The sequence below is a fragment of the Gekko japonicus genome, unplaced genomic scaffold, assembly GCF_001447785.1.
Source record: "Gekko japonicus isolate JY-2015 unplaced genomic scaffold, Gekko_japonicus_V1.1 scaffold667, whole genome shotgun sequence".
Lineage (NCBI taxonomy): Eukaryota > Metazoa > Chordata > Lepidosauria > Squamata > Gekkonidae > Gekko > Gekko japonicus.
Window position 1 is genome coordinate 454605 of NW_015163623.1, and position 19116 is coordinate 473720.

At 42.2% G+C, this 19116-nt stretch overlaps 1 protein-coding gene across 1 annotated transcript in view; it reads right to left on the reverse strand.

Moving 5' to 3' along the window:
* Positions 1-19116, reverse strand: part of JAK2 (Janus kinase 2) — a 68853-nt gene that overhangs the window by 3864 nt on the left and 45873 nt on the right. Inside the window, exons 14-21 of the mRNA XM_015407460.1 lie at positions 18890-19028; positions 17522-17673; positions 13583-13733; positions 12491-12627; positions 11505-11694; positions 3602-3726; positions 639-811; positions 325-442 (exon numbers count right to left, since the gene is read on the reverse strand). Of these exons, the coding sequence (XP_015262946.1) occupies positions 325-442; positions 639-811; positions 3602-3726; positions 11505-11694; positions 12491-12627; positions 13583-13733; positions 17522-17673; positions 18890-19028 (1185 nt within the window). The remainder of the gene's footprint in view (positions 1-324; positions 443-638; positions 812-3601; positions 3727-11504; positions 11695-12490; positions 12628-13582; positions 13734-17521; positions 17674-18889; positions 19029-19116) is intronic.

Consider the following 19116-nt stretch of genomic DNA (forward strand, 5'->3'; position numbering starts at 1 on the left):
GGGGGGGGGGGGCTCTGCAAGTTACCTAGCTGCTTCTTGCTCCTTGTGGCCCAACTGAGGGTTGCTGGGAGCAGGGGGCGGGGCTTGTTGCATGTGCCCGCCCCCTGGGCTCCTTACTGCCAGAGCTCCACTCCTGTGTGCTCACGCAGGAAATGACCCCTGCTCCTAATGTTATCTCTTATTCCTCAATGAACTCAAGCTAGACTACACAAGGTAAGTTAGTACAATCATAACAAGACGGAGCATCAAATAAACAATGCAAGAGGATCTGAATTGTAGAAATCTGGAACAGAACTGAAGCAAAGCATACGTATATATACAAACCGCTGGAGGGCTTTTGTTCTTGTCTATGTATGTGAAGAGTTCGTACAGAACCACACCAAAGCTCCACATATCTGAGGCCACAGAAAACTTGTTGTCTGTCAGTGATTCTGGAGCATACCTATAATACAAATGGGAGAGAATAGGAGAGAAAATATAGAGACTATTAAAAGCTGCATGGGAATGCATTTATTATATTTCTAAGCAGAAGTAAAGGCATTTCAATCCCCATTCAAAGGGCCAAAACTTTCATGCAAAATTCCCCTGTAGTTTCCCCCATCAATTAGCTTAGATTCAAGCAGCACACAGAAACTTACCAAAATATAGGGCTCTCGCCTGGCTCCTTTACTTTGTAGTACTCTTTGTCTTGAGGCAAAACTTTTGTCAAGCCGAAGTCTCCAATTTTAACTCTGTTCTCGTTCTCCACCAAGATGTTACGAGATGCGAGATCTCTGTGAACATATCTTTTTGTGCCCAGATACTCCATTCCCTGTATATAAACATAGTGTTATGAAATTAAAGTTAACTGACTCAGTGCATAAGAGAGAGGGAAGATACTACAAGCCGTTTAACCTATGTATGAACACAGTTCTGATTTGACTCAGGTTTCCCTGTTCCCCATCGAAGCTGCTTTTGCCTTTAGTAGGGCTTTTTTTGTGGAAAAAGCCCAGCAGGAACTCATTAGCATAATAGGCCATACCCAACAGCAGAAACCCATTAGCATATTAGGCCACACCCCTGACAGCACAGCTCATTAGCCTATTAGGCCACACCCCACATGTTACCAGAAGTGTGGTCATCCAACCACACTCACCTTTTGCTTCTTATTCTGTTTACTTTGTTGTCAAAACACAGGGCTTTTTTTGTAGAAGGCATGATTGCATGTTAGGCCACACACCCCTAATGTAGCCAATCCTAATGAGCGTCTGCTGTTGGGTGTGGCCTATTATGCTAATGAGTTCCTGCTGGGCGTGGCCAACTCAGGAGCCAACCGGAACTCCGTTCCTGTGTGTTCCTGCCCAAAAATAGCCCTGGTTTAGTAACAAAAGCAAAACACAAAAAGGAAAACACACCAACAGGAGATCCTCATGGATCCCCTGAAAGCTGCTTCATACATAGTTTGAACCAAAATGCTCACACAAGAAGCATTTATTAAAATTCTTAGGACAGAAAATAACACTTTGCTGTTAAAACAAAACTATGCACATTTACTTCAGAGTAAGCTTCACTGAATTGAGTTGGACTTGCTTCTAAATAATTATGCTTGTGACTGGGGTGTAACACTGGACTGTCAACTGAGAAAAGCCAGAAAAAAACCTAGCCTGCTTCTATGCCTTTGACTGGGACCTTGATCAGTAGGTAAAGTTTCTCATGCTGTGGAGAAAAGTATCATGACCCATTAATGCTTACAGATCAAGAAAAGAAAACAAACCACACGAAAAGGTATCAAAGCAGCAGCATTCCCAAATTTGGACTACCAATGTCCAAATTATTATAGGTATACTCCAGAATCACTGACAGAAAACAAGTTTTCTGTGGCCTCAGATATGCGGAGCTTTGGTGTGGTTCTGTACGAACTCTTCACATATATAGACAAGAACAATGTTCATATCAACCAAACCACCACTAGATGTCACCACTGGATTTGCTGCTAGGAGATGGGGCCAAGATTATCTGAACAATGCTCTTAACTTTGCTCTATAGATCACCTGATCATATTGTTATACAGCTGGCATTTGACACAGAAAATAGCCCCTCTGATACTCTACGGAAGGTTAAGTTCTGGAAGGTCAGTGGAAGAAGGCTCAGACTCAAGAGCTCCACTCCCCCCCCCCCCCGGTTTCCATTGGTTTATACAACACCTCTATCTCCATTCATATACCCCACGTTGGGAGCTAATGTTCTTTGCCAGTGATAAATATTAGCCTTATTATATTATGTTCCAGAGAGGAACTGAAAGGCTAGCTTCCTGATTGATCTCAATGATAAAACACACTGAAAGATTTATCTTTTCATTAGATCTCTTTCTTTCAAAAATGTGTGACATCCATTTAGAAAAGCAGTAAATGGAACCTTTATTGGAGGCCAAGCAGACTCTTTTATCCTCATTTTGCCCTCCTCTTCATCCCTCCCTCTAACAGATCTATCCCACAGCCATGCCCATAGGGTACATGATCAGGGAGAAGATAGGATGACTGACCAACAGGGCAAAGCCACAGCAAGGTAGTTGCTGCTGGTATCCCCCATATCTTCAGGAACACCAGCTCACCTTTCAAAATGCAAGATGCCTCACCCAGCTGCCTGGGGACGTATTCTTGCTGTTTTGCCAGAAGTAACATGTCCTCAAGATAGACTGATGGTCCCTATGCCCTCTTTGCTAATGTAGGTTCCAAAGGATAGCCCCACCACTTTACTGCCCCAGATCAAAAACTCTTGTTCTTTTTTTGATTTACAAACTAATTCTAGAACGACTTTGGATACCTCTGTCTGACTCAATTCTTTGCATGGCCTCCCTGAGAAATTCTGTTCAGAGACAGGTATCTGCCCAACATTTTCCACAACAAAGACAGAAGCAAAGAATTTATTTCACTTATCCATGATTTCCCTTTCCCCACTAACTAATCCTCTTAGATTTTTGTCATATGTTCCAACAACTTCCCTTGATGTTTTCCTGCTTTCGATGAGTTTAAATAAGTTGTTGTTTGTTCTTCTAGCAATAGGCACCTCAAATTCCTTTCTTGCTTGCCTCACCTTCAATTTCTGTTACCAGAGGTCCCCCCCCATTTTCCCTATTTGAACTAGACTCCCACTTTCTAAAGAAGGCCTGCTTGTCTTTTCTTGCTTCTTTGACTCTATTCATTAATCTTTTTGGTATTCTTCTACCCTTCCTAATTAGCAGCATACACTCCAGCTGAGCTTTTATTATTATGGTTTTAAATAGTCTCCAACTATCATGAAAAGTCCGACCCTCCTTCTCAATTTAATTTTGAACGAATCTCTTTGTCTTTAAAAAGTTGCCTCTTTTGAAGCTAAATACATTTGTGTTTGACGTTCCAGGCAGCTAACTGCTAACATGTAGGTTGAATTTGGAAGCCCCATGTGATGAAGCTATTGCTGATAATGCAGATTAACTCAGGCTTTATACTGTAAACTGTCCTGAAACATGAGAAAAGACGGGGTATAAATGTTTCAATAAATAAATACACACATCCACAGTTCAAAGTGAAAAGCCCTGACAAATACACCTAGTAGCATTAATAACGTATGTAGAATTTATTACCTTGCATATCTGTGAGGCATACTGAAGGAGTTTCTTATGATCCAGTCTGTCTTTATGTTTCTGGATGTAGTCACGCAAACTTCCATAGGGTAAATATTCCATTATCAACTTCAGGTTTCTCCGACCTTTAAAATATATATATATCAAAATTCAAAAACATACTTTTTAATGTTTCCCCAGAGGTATCCAAGGCTTAGATTCAAATTGAGAAATCTTACATTGATCCAGAACTTCTACATGAGGTTCTTTGGAATTCACCTAAAGAAAGACCTAAATCTATATCCCTTAATCCATTTCTGAAATCAAATATAGATACATGGGATAGAAACAGAAGACTCTTGGCCTCTAACATTTCACCTATGGCAGCTTTCCTGGGGCAATGTTGGTTCCCCTCAGGCAAAGAGGTAAATTCATATATGAACTGGAGAGAAATAGGTAAATTTCACACATGCGACCTATGCCACAATGGTCAAATTTGGACATTCTCTCAATTGGAACTTAAATACCTACATCACAACAACAGTCATGGCATAAAGACTGTGAATCCAGACAATATACTACTAAATCATTAAATATTAGACTCCAAAACCACGAACTGTTTACATGGTGGTATACAGGGGTCATTTCATAGAAAAGAGGTGCAGGATCTCATTAGCATAACTCATTAGCGTAACTTATTTGCATATGCCACACTCCCTGACATCACTAGAAGTGTGTCAGAAGGCAACACCCACCGCTTAGGCTCCACTGGACTGTTTTGGATTCCTAGCTATTGGGGGGGGGGAACGTGCAGATCTGTCCTTGCAGAAGAGGGAGAAGCTTGTACCTGAATAAAACTTGGTCTTAAAGGTGCTGCGACTATTTTGAACCAGGGGGGCCGGGGGGGCTCTGCAACTTAACTGGCTGCTTCTTGCTGTGACTGAGGGCTGCTGGGAGCAGGGGGTGTGGCTTGTTGCATGTGCTCGCCCCCTGGGCTCTTTACTGCCAGAGCTCCACTCCTGTGCACTCCTGCAGGAAATGACCCCTAGTGGTATATGACACCGCTAAACTATTCAACTCTAAGTCCTTGAAAGATCCATTATTGGCCAACCAATTCTGAACACTCCAGAATCTATTCTGTTCAACTATTGGGACAATAATTTATTTACCTCCTATAAAGCTGAACTTGTCTCTTTAATGTTAATTGCAGCAAAAACGTTAATAGCAAAACTGTGGAAAACAGAAAAGACCCCAACTCTTAAACAATGGTTTTCAAAACTACGGGACATCATCTGCCGGGTGAAATTGTCGTTAAGTTTCTCCGAAGACAGATGAGGGATGATATCCTTAATGCAACAGCAGCTAATCCCCTGCAGCTGGGAACTGCAACTATCAGAGTCTTAAAAGATGTTCCATTCGAGGTTCATGAGAAAAGAAAAGCCTACAAAGAGCTGATTTCAACATTGCAGATCAATCAAATTCCATATTCTTGGAATATATCTAATAGCCAAGTTGCCCCCGGAGTGCGGATCGCTAAATCAGCGCTCCGGGGGCACTTGGGGGGGAGGGGAGGTTTGTGCACACGTGGGCCAGTCCCCACGTGTGCACAAAAATGCTAAAAGTAGAAAAAAAATCGGGGGGGATGTTTAAATCCCCCCGAAGGTGCAAGAGCGTTCCATGCGCATGCGCACGGAATGCTCTGTAGCTGACCTCGCCGCCGCCTCCTCCTCTGAGCCAGCCGGCCGGGCGGGGGGAGGACCGGCCTCGCCGCCGCTGAGCCCGGCAAAGGGGGAGAAGGGGGGGGGATGGAGGAGACGGAGCTCTTCTCCCCCCCCCGCAAGTATCGCGGGTCCCCGTCTTGTATTCTTGGAATTTCCTGGAGGGTGTCGTGTTTAAATACAGAGACAAAAGGGAAAAAATTGACTCGTTTTTTAAAGCAGAAGAATGGTTGAAGCGGTTTTTCGGATCGAAGGAGGAAGAACAGCAAGAAGGAGAGGGCGGAGCAGTCATCATAGAAGACAGGGACGACGACCAAGGAGCAACAGGTGGCGAGGCCAAAGAGACATATGATTTGCGGCTTAGAAGACCAAAGTAACTCTTTGGAGACTTGAAATTTGCAAACAGAGATGAAGATGAAAGAACTCTTTGCACACACAGAAGATGACGGAGAAGACACTAACATGGACTTACTAATTTCCGAATACATTGACTTAAACGAAAAACTCTTTAATTTTGAATACTAACAGAATACTAACTGTTAACAACCCTCTCTCTTGGGATTTTAGTCATAGTGTGGGTTTTTATTTGCTGTCCTTTATCCTGGGGTAACTTTTCCCTCCCCTTTTTTCTTTTCTGTAATGTTTAGGTGTAACAAAAAAATAATAAAGCTACCCTGCTTGCAGGGGATTAAAAAAAACAACAAAAAACTATGGGACATCATAGTAATCGATAAATTAGCTTTTCAACTGCTAAATGCAGAAAACCCTTCAAAAAACTCCTGCTTTGAGGAAAAATGGTTTCCATTCTTCACTTATGTTACAATGGTTGAAAATGATGTTTATGCCTTACCTACTAGATATGCAGACTTTGTGTTTTATTAATTTGTTTATGAAATGTTATAATTCTGTTTGTTGTTACATTCATTGTTGTATTCTGGTTGAAATCTGTATTTAATCTTCACAGTTCGTTGTAATTTTGTCAGTTTAAAAATAAAAAATATAAGGTTTAAAAATATTTTTTAAAAGTGTCAAACACACACTTTAAATATTTTAAAAAGAAAATATTGAAAAGTTATGATATGTAGTGATTCCTTCACATAAAAGCTTTGAAATTCTTCTACAGAGCAGCAACAAAGCCAAAACTGGCATGATTATTATTAATTTATGGTGAATATTCTACTGCTGTATTTCAACAAATTCTCAAGATCTATCAGTTTGCCATTTGGCCAGTAAGCACATATCTTGAATCATTCCAACAATGAGGTCAGTAGGGCCAGAGGCATTTCATGTTCCTAGGTTAACACAAGCAACACTAACAGTACAATCTTATGAAGATCTACTGTGCAACTTTACTTACCTACTATTGGTTTCAATAGGCTTAGACTAGTGTAACCTTGTGTGGGATTGCACTGCGAGTGTGTTGAGTACCATCAAGTCACTTCTGACTTAGGGTGACCCTAGGAATTAATGACCTCCAAAACATCCTATCATGAATGGCCTTGTTCAGGTCCTGCAGACTGAAGGCCGTGGCTTCCTTGACTGAGTCAATCCATCATAGGTTGGGTCTTCCTCATTTCTTGCTGCCTTCAACTATTCCTAGCATTACTGTCTTTTCCAGTGAGACTTGTCTTTTCATGAAGTGACCAAAGCATGATAAGCTCAGTTTAGTCATTTTAGCTTCTAGGGAGAATTCAGGCTTGATTTAATATAGAACCCAAGTGTTTTTTGGCGGACTGTGGTCTCAGTAAAACTTTCCTCCAACATATTTGAAATGAATCAATTTTCTTCCAGTCAGCTTTCTTCACTGTCTGACTTTCACATCTATACATAGTAAAGGGGAATACCATAGTATGAATTATTCTGATCTTGGTCTCCAGCAATACTTCCTTGAACTTAAGGATCTTTTTTCATGGCTGCCCTTCCAAGTCTCTGTCTCCTGGTTTCTTGGTTGCTGTCTCCCTTTCGATGGAGCCAAGAAATAGAAACTCTTTAACAATTTCAATGTCTTCATTGTCAACCTTAAAAGTGTGTAATTTCTCAGTAGTCATTACTGTTGTCTTCTTAGTGTTCAACTGTAATCCTTCTTTGACATTTGTCCTTTGATTGTCATCAGTAGCCATTTCAAGTCTTTACTGTATTCTGCCAGTCATCTGCTTATCTCAAACTGTTAATGTTCCTTCCACTTATGTACTTTTAGACTATCTGCCCATCCCTTGGAGGCGAACCAACAGTCAACGAAAATAGACTCTCCATGCCCTTACTACAGTTGAAAGATTCATATTACAGCATCGGAGAGATAAATGCCCACCTCTGGTAACTCAGTGGATTGAGGGCCTTAGAACTCATAGCATCCAGACAACAATTGTGTTTCTTTTTTAAAAAATTATATTTAGTTGCTGGATATTGAGTTTTTCCCTTCTTATACTTCTTTTGGTGTTTTTGAAATAAATAAAAAATATTTCCACCAATTTTCACTCCACTTTCATGTAAATCTAATCCAGTTTTCCTCATATTCTGCCTACAGATTGAACATATAGGGAGATAATATACATCCTTGTCTGACATCTTTGCTAACTGGAAACTATTCTGTTTTTCCGTATTCTGTCCTAACAGTAGGCCTCTTGTCCAGAGTACAGGCTGTGCATCAAAACAATAAGATGCTGTGGCACACTCATTTCTTTTAGAACAATCCATACCTTTGATCCACACAGGTGAAAGCTTTGCTGTAATCTATAAAACACGAACATTTTCTTCTGAAATTCTCTGGTATGCCCTAGTAACCAACAAAAATTCACAATATGACCTCTAGTGCCATATATGGTAACTTCTGTCAAAAATTAATGTGATGGTCCGATAGTCGCTGCCATCTTTAGTGGCCACTTTTTTCGGAATTGGACTGTAGGATTGAGTGTTTGCAATCTCTGCTTCTGGTGATCTGTTTCACCCAATTGCTTTGAGTGCAGCTTTCACTTCACTTTCTAAAACTGCAGATTCTTCATCAAAAGATTCTTCTGCCCTAGTAACCAACGTAAATTCACAATATGACCTCTAGTGCCATATATGGTAACAGTCTTTATTGTAAAGCTTTGAGCATCACTTTACTTGTGTCAAAAAATAATGTGATGGTCCGATAGTCACTGCCATCTTTGCTGTCCACTTCTTTCAGAATTGGACTGTAGGGTTGAGTGTTTGCAATCTCTGCTTCTGGTGATCTGTTTCACCCAATTGCTTTGAGTGCAGCTTTCACTTCACTTTTTAAAACTGCAGTTTCTTCATCAAAAGATTCTTCTTTGATGGAATCTGTCATCTTACAACAGTTGAATCCCATGTACAAGTTTTCCAGTCTAAGCCCATTATGCCTGAATGACTTTTATTACATTTCATGAGCATTTCTATTAACATAAAGGCAGGGCTATTTTTGGGCAGGAACACACAGGAACGGAGTTCCGGCTGGCTTCAGAGCTGGCCACGCCCACTACAGCCAAAACCTCTGCGTGCGTGGCTACAGAGGGAAGGCCTGGAGAGCGACCCCTCCCGGTGACTCCGAGGCGGGCGGCTCAGGGGGTCCCCTGGAAGGATTGGGGAGGCATTTCAATGCCTCCCTGTGCCTTCCCAGCCACGGGGCGCCCAGGCAAGCCAAGGGAAGGCATGGGGTGTGGCCTAATATGTTAATAAGATGTGCTGTCAGGGATGTGGCCTAATATGCTAATGAGTTTCTGCTGTTGGGTGTGGCCTATTATGCTAATCAGTCGAGCATTTCTATTAACATAAAGGATTGCAGTAGCTTGATCAGATGGTTTTACTTCTAGCATTTACTTCTAGTTTCAGAGGAAGGCAAAATAAACTTCAGTCTTAATAATGCACTTTTCAAGAAAATGTGAATGCATGCTAAAGGGAAGCTCTTTTTTTGACTTTCATTATGCAATCAGCCACTAAAAGGAGATAGGTAAGTACAGCCTATTCCCCTAAAGCTGCTTGAGTGACACATTTTTAGTAGAAAAGGCAGGACATGTTTTCTAAACATAATGACAGACATTTCTAGCTGAACATTGGCCAGGATTAGGGGAAAGGCAAACAAACTACTTAAATTCTGTATGCTCCAGAAACAAAGCGACTGAAAGGTGAAGGAATAGGCAAGAAATAGCACATTAATTTCTCCCCAGTCTGGATTTTAATTATATAGGAGGAAAGGTGAAGAAAACGTTATACTTGTCATGGGCCAGCTTCACCAGCCTGAGTCCAGTGTGGCTGAAGACTCCTCAGGAGTTGAGGAGCCACATGCAGCCAGCTCTGAACCAGCTAAAGTTAGTGAATTAGAGATACAGGAACCTCAAGATTCATTGCCAGCAGCTGACCTTGACCCACCCAGCTCTGAAGTAGCTGACAAAGCACAACTGCAGGAAAGTAGCCCACCAGGCTCCCCTTCCTTAATTGACCAGTGAAGGGGAAAGCTCCAGCAAGACTTAAGGACACGCAAAGTGCTTGCTTCTTGGCTCAGCACCAGCTGCTTAATGATAACAGTTCTGAGTAAGTGCAGGAGCACTTCCAAGCAGACGGCTGTAAATCAGGCTTGATAAGGAATGCCTATATAAATCAGATCTGAAGAACTGCAGATTGTGGAAGCAACTAGGGGTGTGCATTCGGTTATAGCCAAACACAGATCCAGACATTGGGGAGGGAAAGAAACGTGCCTGGGTTCCCTGCCTGCCCTTCGCCAGCTAGGACACCTCAGCTAGAGAAGGGAAGGCAGAGAGAGGCTTTCCCTTGTCAACTTCACTCTCAGCTAATTAGTGGAAAGTACAATTGACAGGGAAATCTGTAGGGGCTACCAAGGGGAAAGAAGGCATTTTAACATGCCTCCTTTCCCTCTAGTGGTGTAAATCAGCCCTGAACATATTCAGCAATACCGAATATTTCCCCAATCTGAATACCTTACCAGTATTGGACTGGGGAAATTCAGCACTTACTGATATTTTTTGGGTCTGATTTACTTTCCGGCTTTTTTTTTTTTTTGCACACCCCTAGAAGCAACTTATCACAACCCTGGACACTGCCTGTCTCCTTGACCCTTGACTCTGCTTTTTGGATTTGTCTGAACCTTGCTGTCCAACGACCTTGAACTGCCTTGACTCTGCTTTCGTAAAGAACCTATGAACTCTGACTACTGCTAAACTGGTATGACCCCTGGACGGGACTCTTGACTGTAATCTAGCTCTGTTGCCTTACTCTGCCTGTATTCCAGAACAATACTGTAGTTAGTTCCACTGATCCTCTCCCACATTTGTAATACTCAGAGCTGTGACGATACTGCCATGTGCAACAATCCCAAAAATGCAGTTTAAAAAAAATCACCCTTTGTCTTAAAAGACTGTATCAAAAGAAAAAGACCTCATGCAGATCTCCTCCCTTTCTATAGCCCCCTGAAAAGTGCTCTTGAGAGTAGGGGCCACTAGGAATGGCATAGGCTGCAGTGTGTGTGTGGGGTCTACAGTGGAAGAGGAAACATTTAGAAACATTTAGAAATTACTCCCCACTTTTGTATTTCCACTGGTAGGAAAGAGTAGTTTGGATCCAACCCATTAGAAGAGTACATACGGTTGTTTTCCTTTACTTTGAACACGTCCATTGATTTCAAGCTATGACAAATTTGTGATGCTATTGGTAGTAGATTAGTAACTAAAATACATATTTAAATCAAATGGGGGGCAAGGGGGAGAAAGAGAGAGTGAAAAAGTGCACCAGTGTGGTGTAGCAGTTAGAGGGGTAGCCTAGGATCTGGAAGACCCACATTTGAATCCCCTCTCCACTGTGGAAGCTTGCTGGGTGACCTTGGACCAGTCACACACTCTCAGCCTAAACTACCTCACAGTGTTGTTGTGAAGGGGAGGAGAATGATGTATGCCACTTTGGGTCCCCACTGAGGAGAAAGGCGTAGTATAAATGAAGCAAAAAATAATGATTTGGTTAATTGCTTTGGGAATTATATAGACAAATTTCACAGACTTTCACTATGATAACACTCATTTTTTAAAAAATCACAGTGGAAGACTGTGAAATTTAAAATTGTATACCAACTGTAATACAGGAAATGTCTGCCTCTAATGTTCTACATTTAATGATTCATGCTGACAGGGAGCAATTCACAAATTATGAAAAGACTCTATAAATAATATTAACCAAGGACAGCTATTAAACATGCAGCTTACCAGCGCTGTAACAGACTCCTTTGTACTTGACAATGTTGTCATGTTGTAAGGATTTGAGAATTTCGATTTCTCTTTCAAAGTCCCGCAAATGTTCTTCTGTGCTGTGCTGCAGCTTTTTAACAGCCACCACTTCCCCTGTATTGTCCTGCAGTGGGTCATATCGGCACATCTCCACACTGCCAAAATTACCCTGCAAAACAAATTAACAGACCTATCCACCAAGTACATACAGCAGCACACCTGACAGGTTGTTTTCCTAGAACCAGTGATCAACTACTAGGCCTGCATTATTGCAGCCATTCAAGCAAACACAGTCCATTCAACCTCCTGTTTCTGCAGTTCTGGACAGGAGCCTGCATAGCCCATAGGAACACAATGTATATTTAAGTGCAGGGAAAGCAAAATGCACATTAAAAACAGAGCCAGGAAAGCAACAGGCACTGAAATGCAAACACACTCTAAGCCATGCAAGCCAAAGGCTCACAATAAAAAGAAAAGATTCTGGCACAGCAGACTCAGGGAAGGTTTCGAGCTCCCAGGGCTGTAGACTAGGCAGATCAGAAGATGCAGTGATGGTAAGATGCACAACATGTGCTAAATTATCAGCATTAGAACAGGCAAATTAAAAGCCCACATCACATTCTTCCCATTAAGTCATCTCTTCCCAAATCTCACTATGATGATGAGCCAGTTATGCACGCAGGTATCTCATCCCCATGGACTCAACATGGACCAGTCTGGGGGTTTTGTCCATAGGGCACTGTCTGGGTTGCTAGGCATTCCTCCCATGGCATTCCTCCCATCTCCCAATCACTGTACTAAGGAGGTGATACAGTAAAGAACAGTAGCAACATCAAACAGAAATAAATGTACAAACTGTTAATTACTTTAAAATTATGAACACGTACGTAGCTTTACAGTGTACCTAGCCCCAATAGCCTTTAGAGCCGCATGCCTCTGCAAGGCTGCACATCTAAGCTTCCTACCTTGCCAAGCTGTTGTAAGAACTTGAGGTGTCTCTCTTCAAAATGGGTTGGGTCCCTGCTTTCGAAAGCACCAGAAAATCCAAGTGCGCCAGTTCTCATATTTGGCAACATGTCATTTTCTGTCAATAGTTCATAATCTTGGGGGAAACACAAGAAAGAAGAAAAAAAAGAAAAAAATACTGTTCAGCCAAGTTCTCCATAATATCCAATCAAATAATTGATGGCTAACAGCAGACAGCTCATTTTGCTCTCACCATCAAAAGAAATGATTTTATTGGGGGGGGGGGAGAGAAATGATCGCATAAATGCAATATATTCTAGCTTTCCGTCATACTGTTGTTAAGTTATTCCTGAACAGCAACCCAGTGCATTCTGGAAGTCCCGTTACAAGGCTGCTTTACTTATTATGTTTATGAACACATACAGAATTTGAGATAATAATGTAATTTATTCATACAACAAAGATGTGCTTGCAAAAGTGCTTGTGTCACTTAACAAGTAAATGGGCTGAGGAGACAGAGCTGGCATATAGCCGAATTAAAACAATTAGAAGGGGGAGTCTTGGTGGCACTGCCACTGTAGTTTAAGGTCTACAAATCTGCCATCTGAATTTTCTTTGCATGAATGGGAAGCACACCCCGCTCAATCATCATAAACTAGTGAGACCCTTTAAAATGTTGGGCAAAGCAATGGAATAAATACAGGTATTAGGAAATGTCATTAGGAAAGGCAAAAACCCCCTCCAGGATCCCTGGCCAAACTAGCTTGGAGAGAATTGCTTCCTAACCCTGAAGTGGCAATCGCCATTTCCATGGGTGTGTAAGAAGAACTAAGAACTGACCCTTCCTGCCATCCCTCTCATGATTCAAAGTATGGGCTCTTAGCTTACTGCTACACCAGCTCTCTGACTAGGCAATCAGGGTGAATGGCTACTAAATGACACCTCCTCCCTGGCGACCCTTTGTCTAGATAACACAGAATGCATTTTTATATCAAACTGAGAGACAGCCATCTAAACCCTATTAAGAACATAAGAACATAAGAGAAAGAGACAGCCATCTAAACCCTATTACCTCTTCTCTGCTAACATACCTGGAGTGAACAAACTGTTCAGGTCACGTATAATTGCTCTGAATGAAGGCCTGAAGTCTGGCTCATAATCCATACAGTTATTTATTAGATTGGCCAGTTCTGTCCAATTTGGAGCAGGAAGCTGGTGTCGGTCTTCATAAAACTGCAGTTTCTAGAATTCAAGATGGTATAAGGATTATTAAAAAATAGTTTTAAAACAAATTATGAACAGCTTTGGAACAACATACAATATGCTTTCAGCAACGGGGTGGGTGAGGGATTTTGTTGAGCTTTTGACGGCGACACTGCAAGCAACACGTAGGGCACAGCAGGGGATGCTCTGCCTGTTCTCCAAACCACTTCAATCTGAGTTTTCCAGGAAAAGTTCTCACAAGTCAAAGAGGCCTAACATAGAAGCTCTTCAACAATACTGTAAAAAAAAACATATATAGGGCAGAAGAGCCTCCTGCACTGGAGAAGACTGCTTGCACTGAAGGGAAGTGCCACTGTTAGAAGAACAGATTTGTGGGATCCAAACTACTGAAAACTTTGAACAAATCCCAGTTCAGCCTCTTCCCACTGGAGTCCCCCTCTGAAGGTTTTTTGTCGAAGAATTGTAACTTTCAGGTCATAAACAGAATGTTCCAGTAGGCTGAGAGGTTCTCCCACTAGTTTCTGAATACTGTGATTTTTTTAATGCCAGATTTGTGTCCATTTACTCTTTGAAGTAGGGACTCACTGTTTCTCCTATATAGAGATCAAAAACACACTGCAGACACATGAACTTGGAGGATGAGGCCAAGGTGGTACAGCTGATGTTATTAGGTCCTGTAGCGGTATTGCCTCAGTGTGTCTGGAGAGAAAGCTGGCATCTTGTTTGCTGCAGGGTCTGGTCCCTAAGTTAATGTCTCAGTTAAGTGGTCCATTTTTGTTGGTTAGAAGCTGTCTTAGATTAGCAGGCTGTCTGCAAGCAAGGAAAAGCTGGCACCCAAGAGCAGTGAAAGATGGATCAGAGTTAACTGATCATGCACTGGACTGGGCTGAGCTGCAGGTGACAACAAGTAGTGTTCTGTGATCTATTTGGGGCCTGTCTTGTAAAAGGTTATTTCTGGGTACCAGTCCGTTTTATTGATTCATTATTTCACTTCACTGGGTGGATACTGTAACTCCAAGACTGCCTGCTGTAAGTCTTCCAGGTATGAGGCCACATCCAAGGTACAAAAATAAATACTGTTGTAAACTAGTGCTTGGCTATAAGATAATGCACTGCTCAAGATGGTAATGGTTTGGGGGGTTAACAGACCTGTGGTGTGGGCTGGTCTACGCTCAGATTGATAGTGTGGTGAAAGTTGCTGAAGTGTTGTTGAAGAGTTGCCCAAGTGTTGCTAAAGAGTTGTTGAAGTTCTGGTGGAATCTTGAGAGCATCCCACCCGTATGTCCAGAGTTATTGATAAACTTTAAGTACAGGAGGTTTTAGTGGGTAGGAGCTGAGGAAGTACTGCTCCAAGTCAGCCATGAATAGGTTAGTGTACGGTGGAGACACATGGGTACCCACAATTGTGCCTGAAGGTACAAGCTGCTACCAAAACCGGAGAAATCACAGGTGAGGGACAAGAGCCAAAGTTCAGCAGATCTGAATGTTACATAATTAAAGGTAAAGGTTCCCTTGCTCGAAAGCCAGTCGAATCCGACTCTAGGGTTGCGGTGCTCATCTCCGTTACAAAGCCGAAGAGCCAGCGCTGTCCGAAGACGTTTCCGTGGTCATGTGGCCGGCATGACTAAACACCAAGGCGCACGGAACGCTGTTACCTTCCCACCGAAGTGGTCCCTATTTATCTACTTGCAATTTCTTGCTTTCGAACTGCTAGGTTGGCAGGAGCTGGAACTAGAGACAGGAGCTCACCCCGTCTTGCAGCACCCGGGTCTTGAACTGCTGAACTACTGACCTTCCACAGCCTGCAGTTCAGCGTCTTAACCACTTGAGCCACCGCAGCTCCGGTCAGTTTGCCTTAGCAAAGGACAATTTGTTGTCTGGGAATATCTCGAAAGTAGGCAAGGGGGGATCCTCAATATTGCCTGATGAGGGCTGAGCATATTTATTGCACTAAGAGACATCAAATATTGAGGGCAGCTGAATATCTATTCGGAAGGTAGTGGAACAGGGTGACCTGCAGGCAAGATAGGATTTTCTGTGTACTGTGAGGGGATTCCCAGGTAGGCAGAAAAATATTATTTTTAAACTGGGGAAAAACTGAAATGGCCTGATGAGGGGTAAGCATGCTCATTCTTCTAGAAGACATGGAATGTTGAGGGCAGTTAAATATTGAGGGCAATTAAAATTGACACTAAACCGCCTTCAACATTTCTTGTTTTCTGGAGGAGAGAGGAGAGGAAATTGGCTCATTCAAGCCCTTGAATGCCGATTCTATGCTGGAGGGGTAGATCCCTTGGCCCTGCTGACATAAAAGGAATGCAAAGTAAGGATCCACTCAGTGTCTGATAGGGGTATGCAAAAAACAAAAACAAAAAAACCCCCAACCTCAGTATTTTTGGGGTTCATATAAGCCCGAAAAATATCGGTATTTTCCGATATTCCTGAATCCCAATAAACAGTATCATATTCGGGAAATATTCAGGAAACCCGAATTTCTTTTTGCTCCATTATACCCTATGGGGACCATTCAAAATAATGGTCCCCATAGGATATAACGGAGAATCGATCCGGGAGTATCTGTGGCTCCGGGGGCCCTGTTTTTTGAGGCAGAAGCACCAAATTTGCAGCATAGCTGTGGGTGCCTCTCTCCTCAAACCCCAAGTCTTAAAAAGACTGGACAAGGAAGTCCAATTCTATGGGCCCCCAAAGAAGATGCCCCCATCCTCCACTGAAATCTGGAGGAAAAGAGGCATTTAAAGGGATCATAGTCCCTTTAAATGCCTTCTCCAAACCATGCAACTCTACAGCTTGGAGAACTCCAAATGCATTTAAAGGGCTCACAGTCCCTTTAAATGCCTTCCAGGTGAATTTGCCAGCCCAGGATCGGTTGGGATAGCGGGAGCTCAGAGTTCCATGCAACCTTGGCTGGGGCTGGCTGGCTCCTCTTGCAGCAAGGCTTCAACCGAGCTGCAAGAGGAGCCAGCAAAGGATTGGCCAGGAAGGCAGAGCAAGAGGAGCCAGCCAGCCTCAGCCAAGGCAGTGCACAGATCTCAGCTCTGGTTTCAACCGAGCTGCAAGAGGAGCCAGCAAAGGATTGGCCAGGAAGGCAGAGCAAGAGGAGCCAGCCAGCCTCAGCCAAGGCAGTGCACAGATCTCAGCTCTTGTCACCCCAGCTAATCCTAGGCTGGCAAGTTCACCAAGAAGCTGTTTAAAGGGACTGCAAGACCTTTAAATGCCTTTGGAGTTCTCCAAGCCATAGAGTTGCTCAGAGCTCCCTGCAACCCCCGCCGCTCCTGGGCTGGCTCCTCTTGCAGCTCAGTTTAGGAGCCAGCCATCCCCAGCCAAGGTGGTGCCACCCCAGCTGATCCTGGGTGACAGGGTATGACCTTTTGTGAGTCAGTGTTCTGATACCTGAAGAAGTGAGCACTGACTCACGAAAGCTCATACACTGCCACAAATGTTGTTAGTCTTTAAGGAGCTACTGGTCTCTTGCAACTTGCTACACCTTCACCAAACTGCAGCTTCCGTGGTTTTGTTTAATTTTTTTCTGAAATACAAATACAAAAGAAAAAAAGCTGCTCTGTAATGAAAAACATGGGAACTTGTTAAGTGGCTCCAGTTGCGTCTGATTGGGAAAGTGCAAGAAGGAGTGCAATATTACACCTCTAGCAGGCCAAGAATTCTTTCCATAAAATTAAACCTGGTGAAGGTCAGAAGCAAATAAAGAAACTGCAAATGGATGCTATTGCATTCGTAACATCACCGCAAATACTGCAAGATCAACATGTTAAACACTTTGCTCTTACTCTCTGAGAATCCAGTGCACTAAGAGGCTTGTCTCCCCCGCTGCAAATCTCCCACAGAGTGGTCCCAAAGCTCCATTTGTCTGTAGCCAAACTCAGCTGCTTGGGGTTTTCAATGCATTCAGGTGGAACCCAGGGTATTCTCTCAAGAAGAACTAGGTAATCGGGCAGACAAATAAGGTTACTCATTACTGAAATAATTTCTTTACTACTGTATTTTTTAATCCACCTTAAGTCTCCGTGACCAAGGCGAGCTATCTAAATACTTTTAAGTGACAAAAAAATAATTGCTGGCCTACAGAAAGCAATTTACAAAAGCTCACATATAGAATAGCGCTAAGTATACAGAGGCTTTCAATTCTATTTTGCTAGGGAAAATGTTCTGCAGATACACAAGGACACTCCTCATTACATCCAGAAAAAATTCTTCTGATTATAGCAAATAATAGAGAATCGCCTTGAGCATGGAGTGGACTGCATTGGATTATAACCAAAGTATTGATTCTGTGTTGTTGCTTCTTCCAAGTGAATCTCATTAAATCTAAAAAGAAAGTCGTGTATTAGGAGACTGCAAACGTAACATTTCCAGGAGCCTTAGTGCCTGGGATAGACTGTTTTTCAAAACCATTCCAAATATTTCATGTTGAAAACTGTCTGTCTTCTACTGCATTCTCTTCTCCATTCTCTGCCATAAGGACATTTGTTCAGCACATAAGAAGCTATCTCACTTTAATGCATTTATCTTGAAGTTGTGCTTTTAAGACTGAAGGGAGAATTAAAGTAGCCCAGTTTTAATGCAAGGTTTTAGAATCTGCCATCTATACCTTCTGATTTGTGTAGACTGTTAAAATTTTTAAAAAGGAGGCAAAGAAGAAAGGTGTGTTGTCTTGATTAAAAGTCTATATGTTATTGGAAATCTCAGTCCTGGGAAATCAACAGAAATATTGTAGGTGAATAGAGACCAGATTTTACCTTGTATAACTAAAGGTCTCAAAGCGTGCCTTCCTAATGTGACAAATATATTTTGAGTGTTGGACTTGGATCATCTTAAAGCCCTTGGCAAATCTCTCTCTCTCTTGTGATACTATTGCTGCTGTCTGCTGTCCAATTCTTCCAACATGCATAGGCTTAGATAATCTATTTGGAACTTTAGTTCAATTTCCAGTACTTATCTTAGAAAATGTTGATGCTCTAAAAATTAAGTACATGAGTTCATGCTACCTAGCTTATTTTATTATTTATTTTAGGGCTTCCAAAACAGTGCAGCTGACTGGAATGAAATATCAGAACAATAAGAGAATGCAGATAATCACATAGTGACATTTTCAAGGCAGCAAGTTAACCACTGAAATGGCAGAATCAGAGACTTACTGTCTTTCGGCAACACTGTAATGCTGATACCAGGATCACTAAGCTTGATAAAAGGAAGGTTCCCCGACTTCCTATCTTCTTCTCTGATAAGCAAAATATTTTTTGCACATACGTTTCCATGAACAAGGTTCTTATCTTCCTGATAAAAACAAATAGTTTTATTTAGGTTTCCCCCCCCTCCAACACAAATCATTTGCCAATTCAAGCCTCTGTAACACTATAAAAAT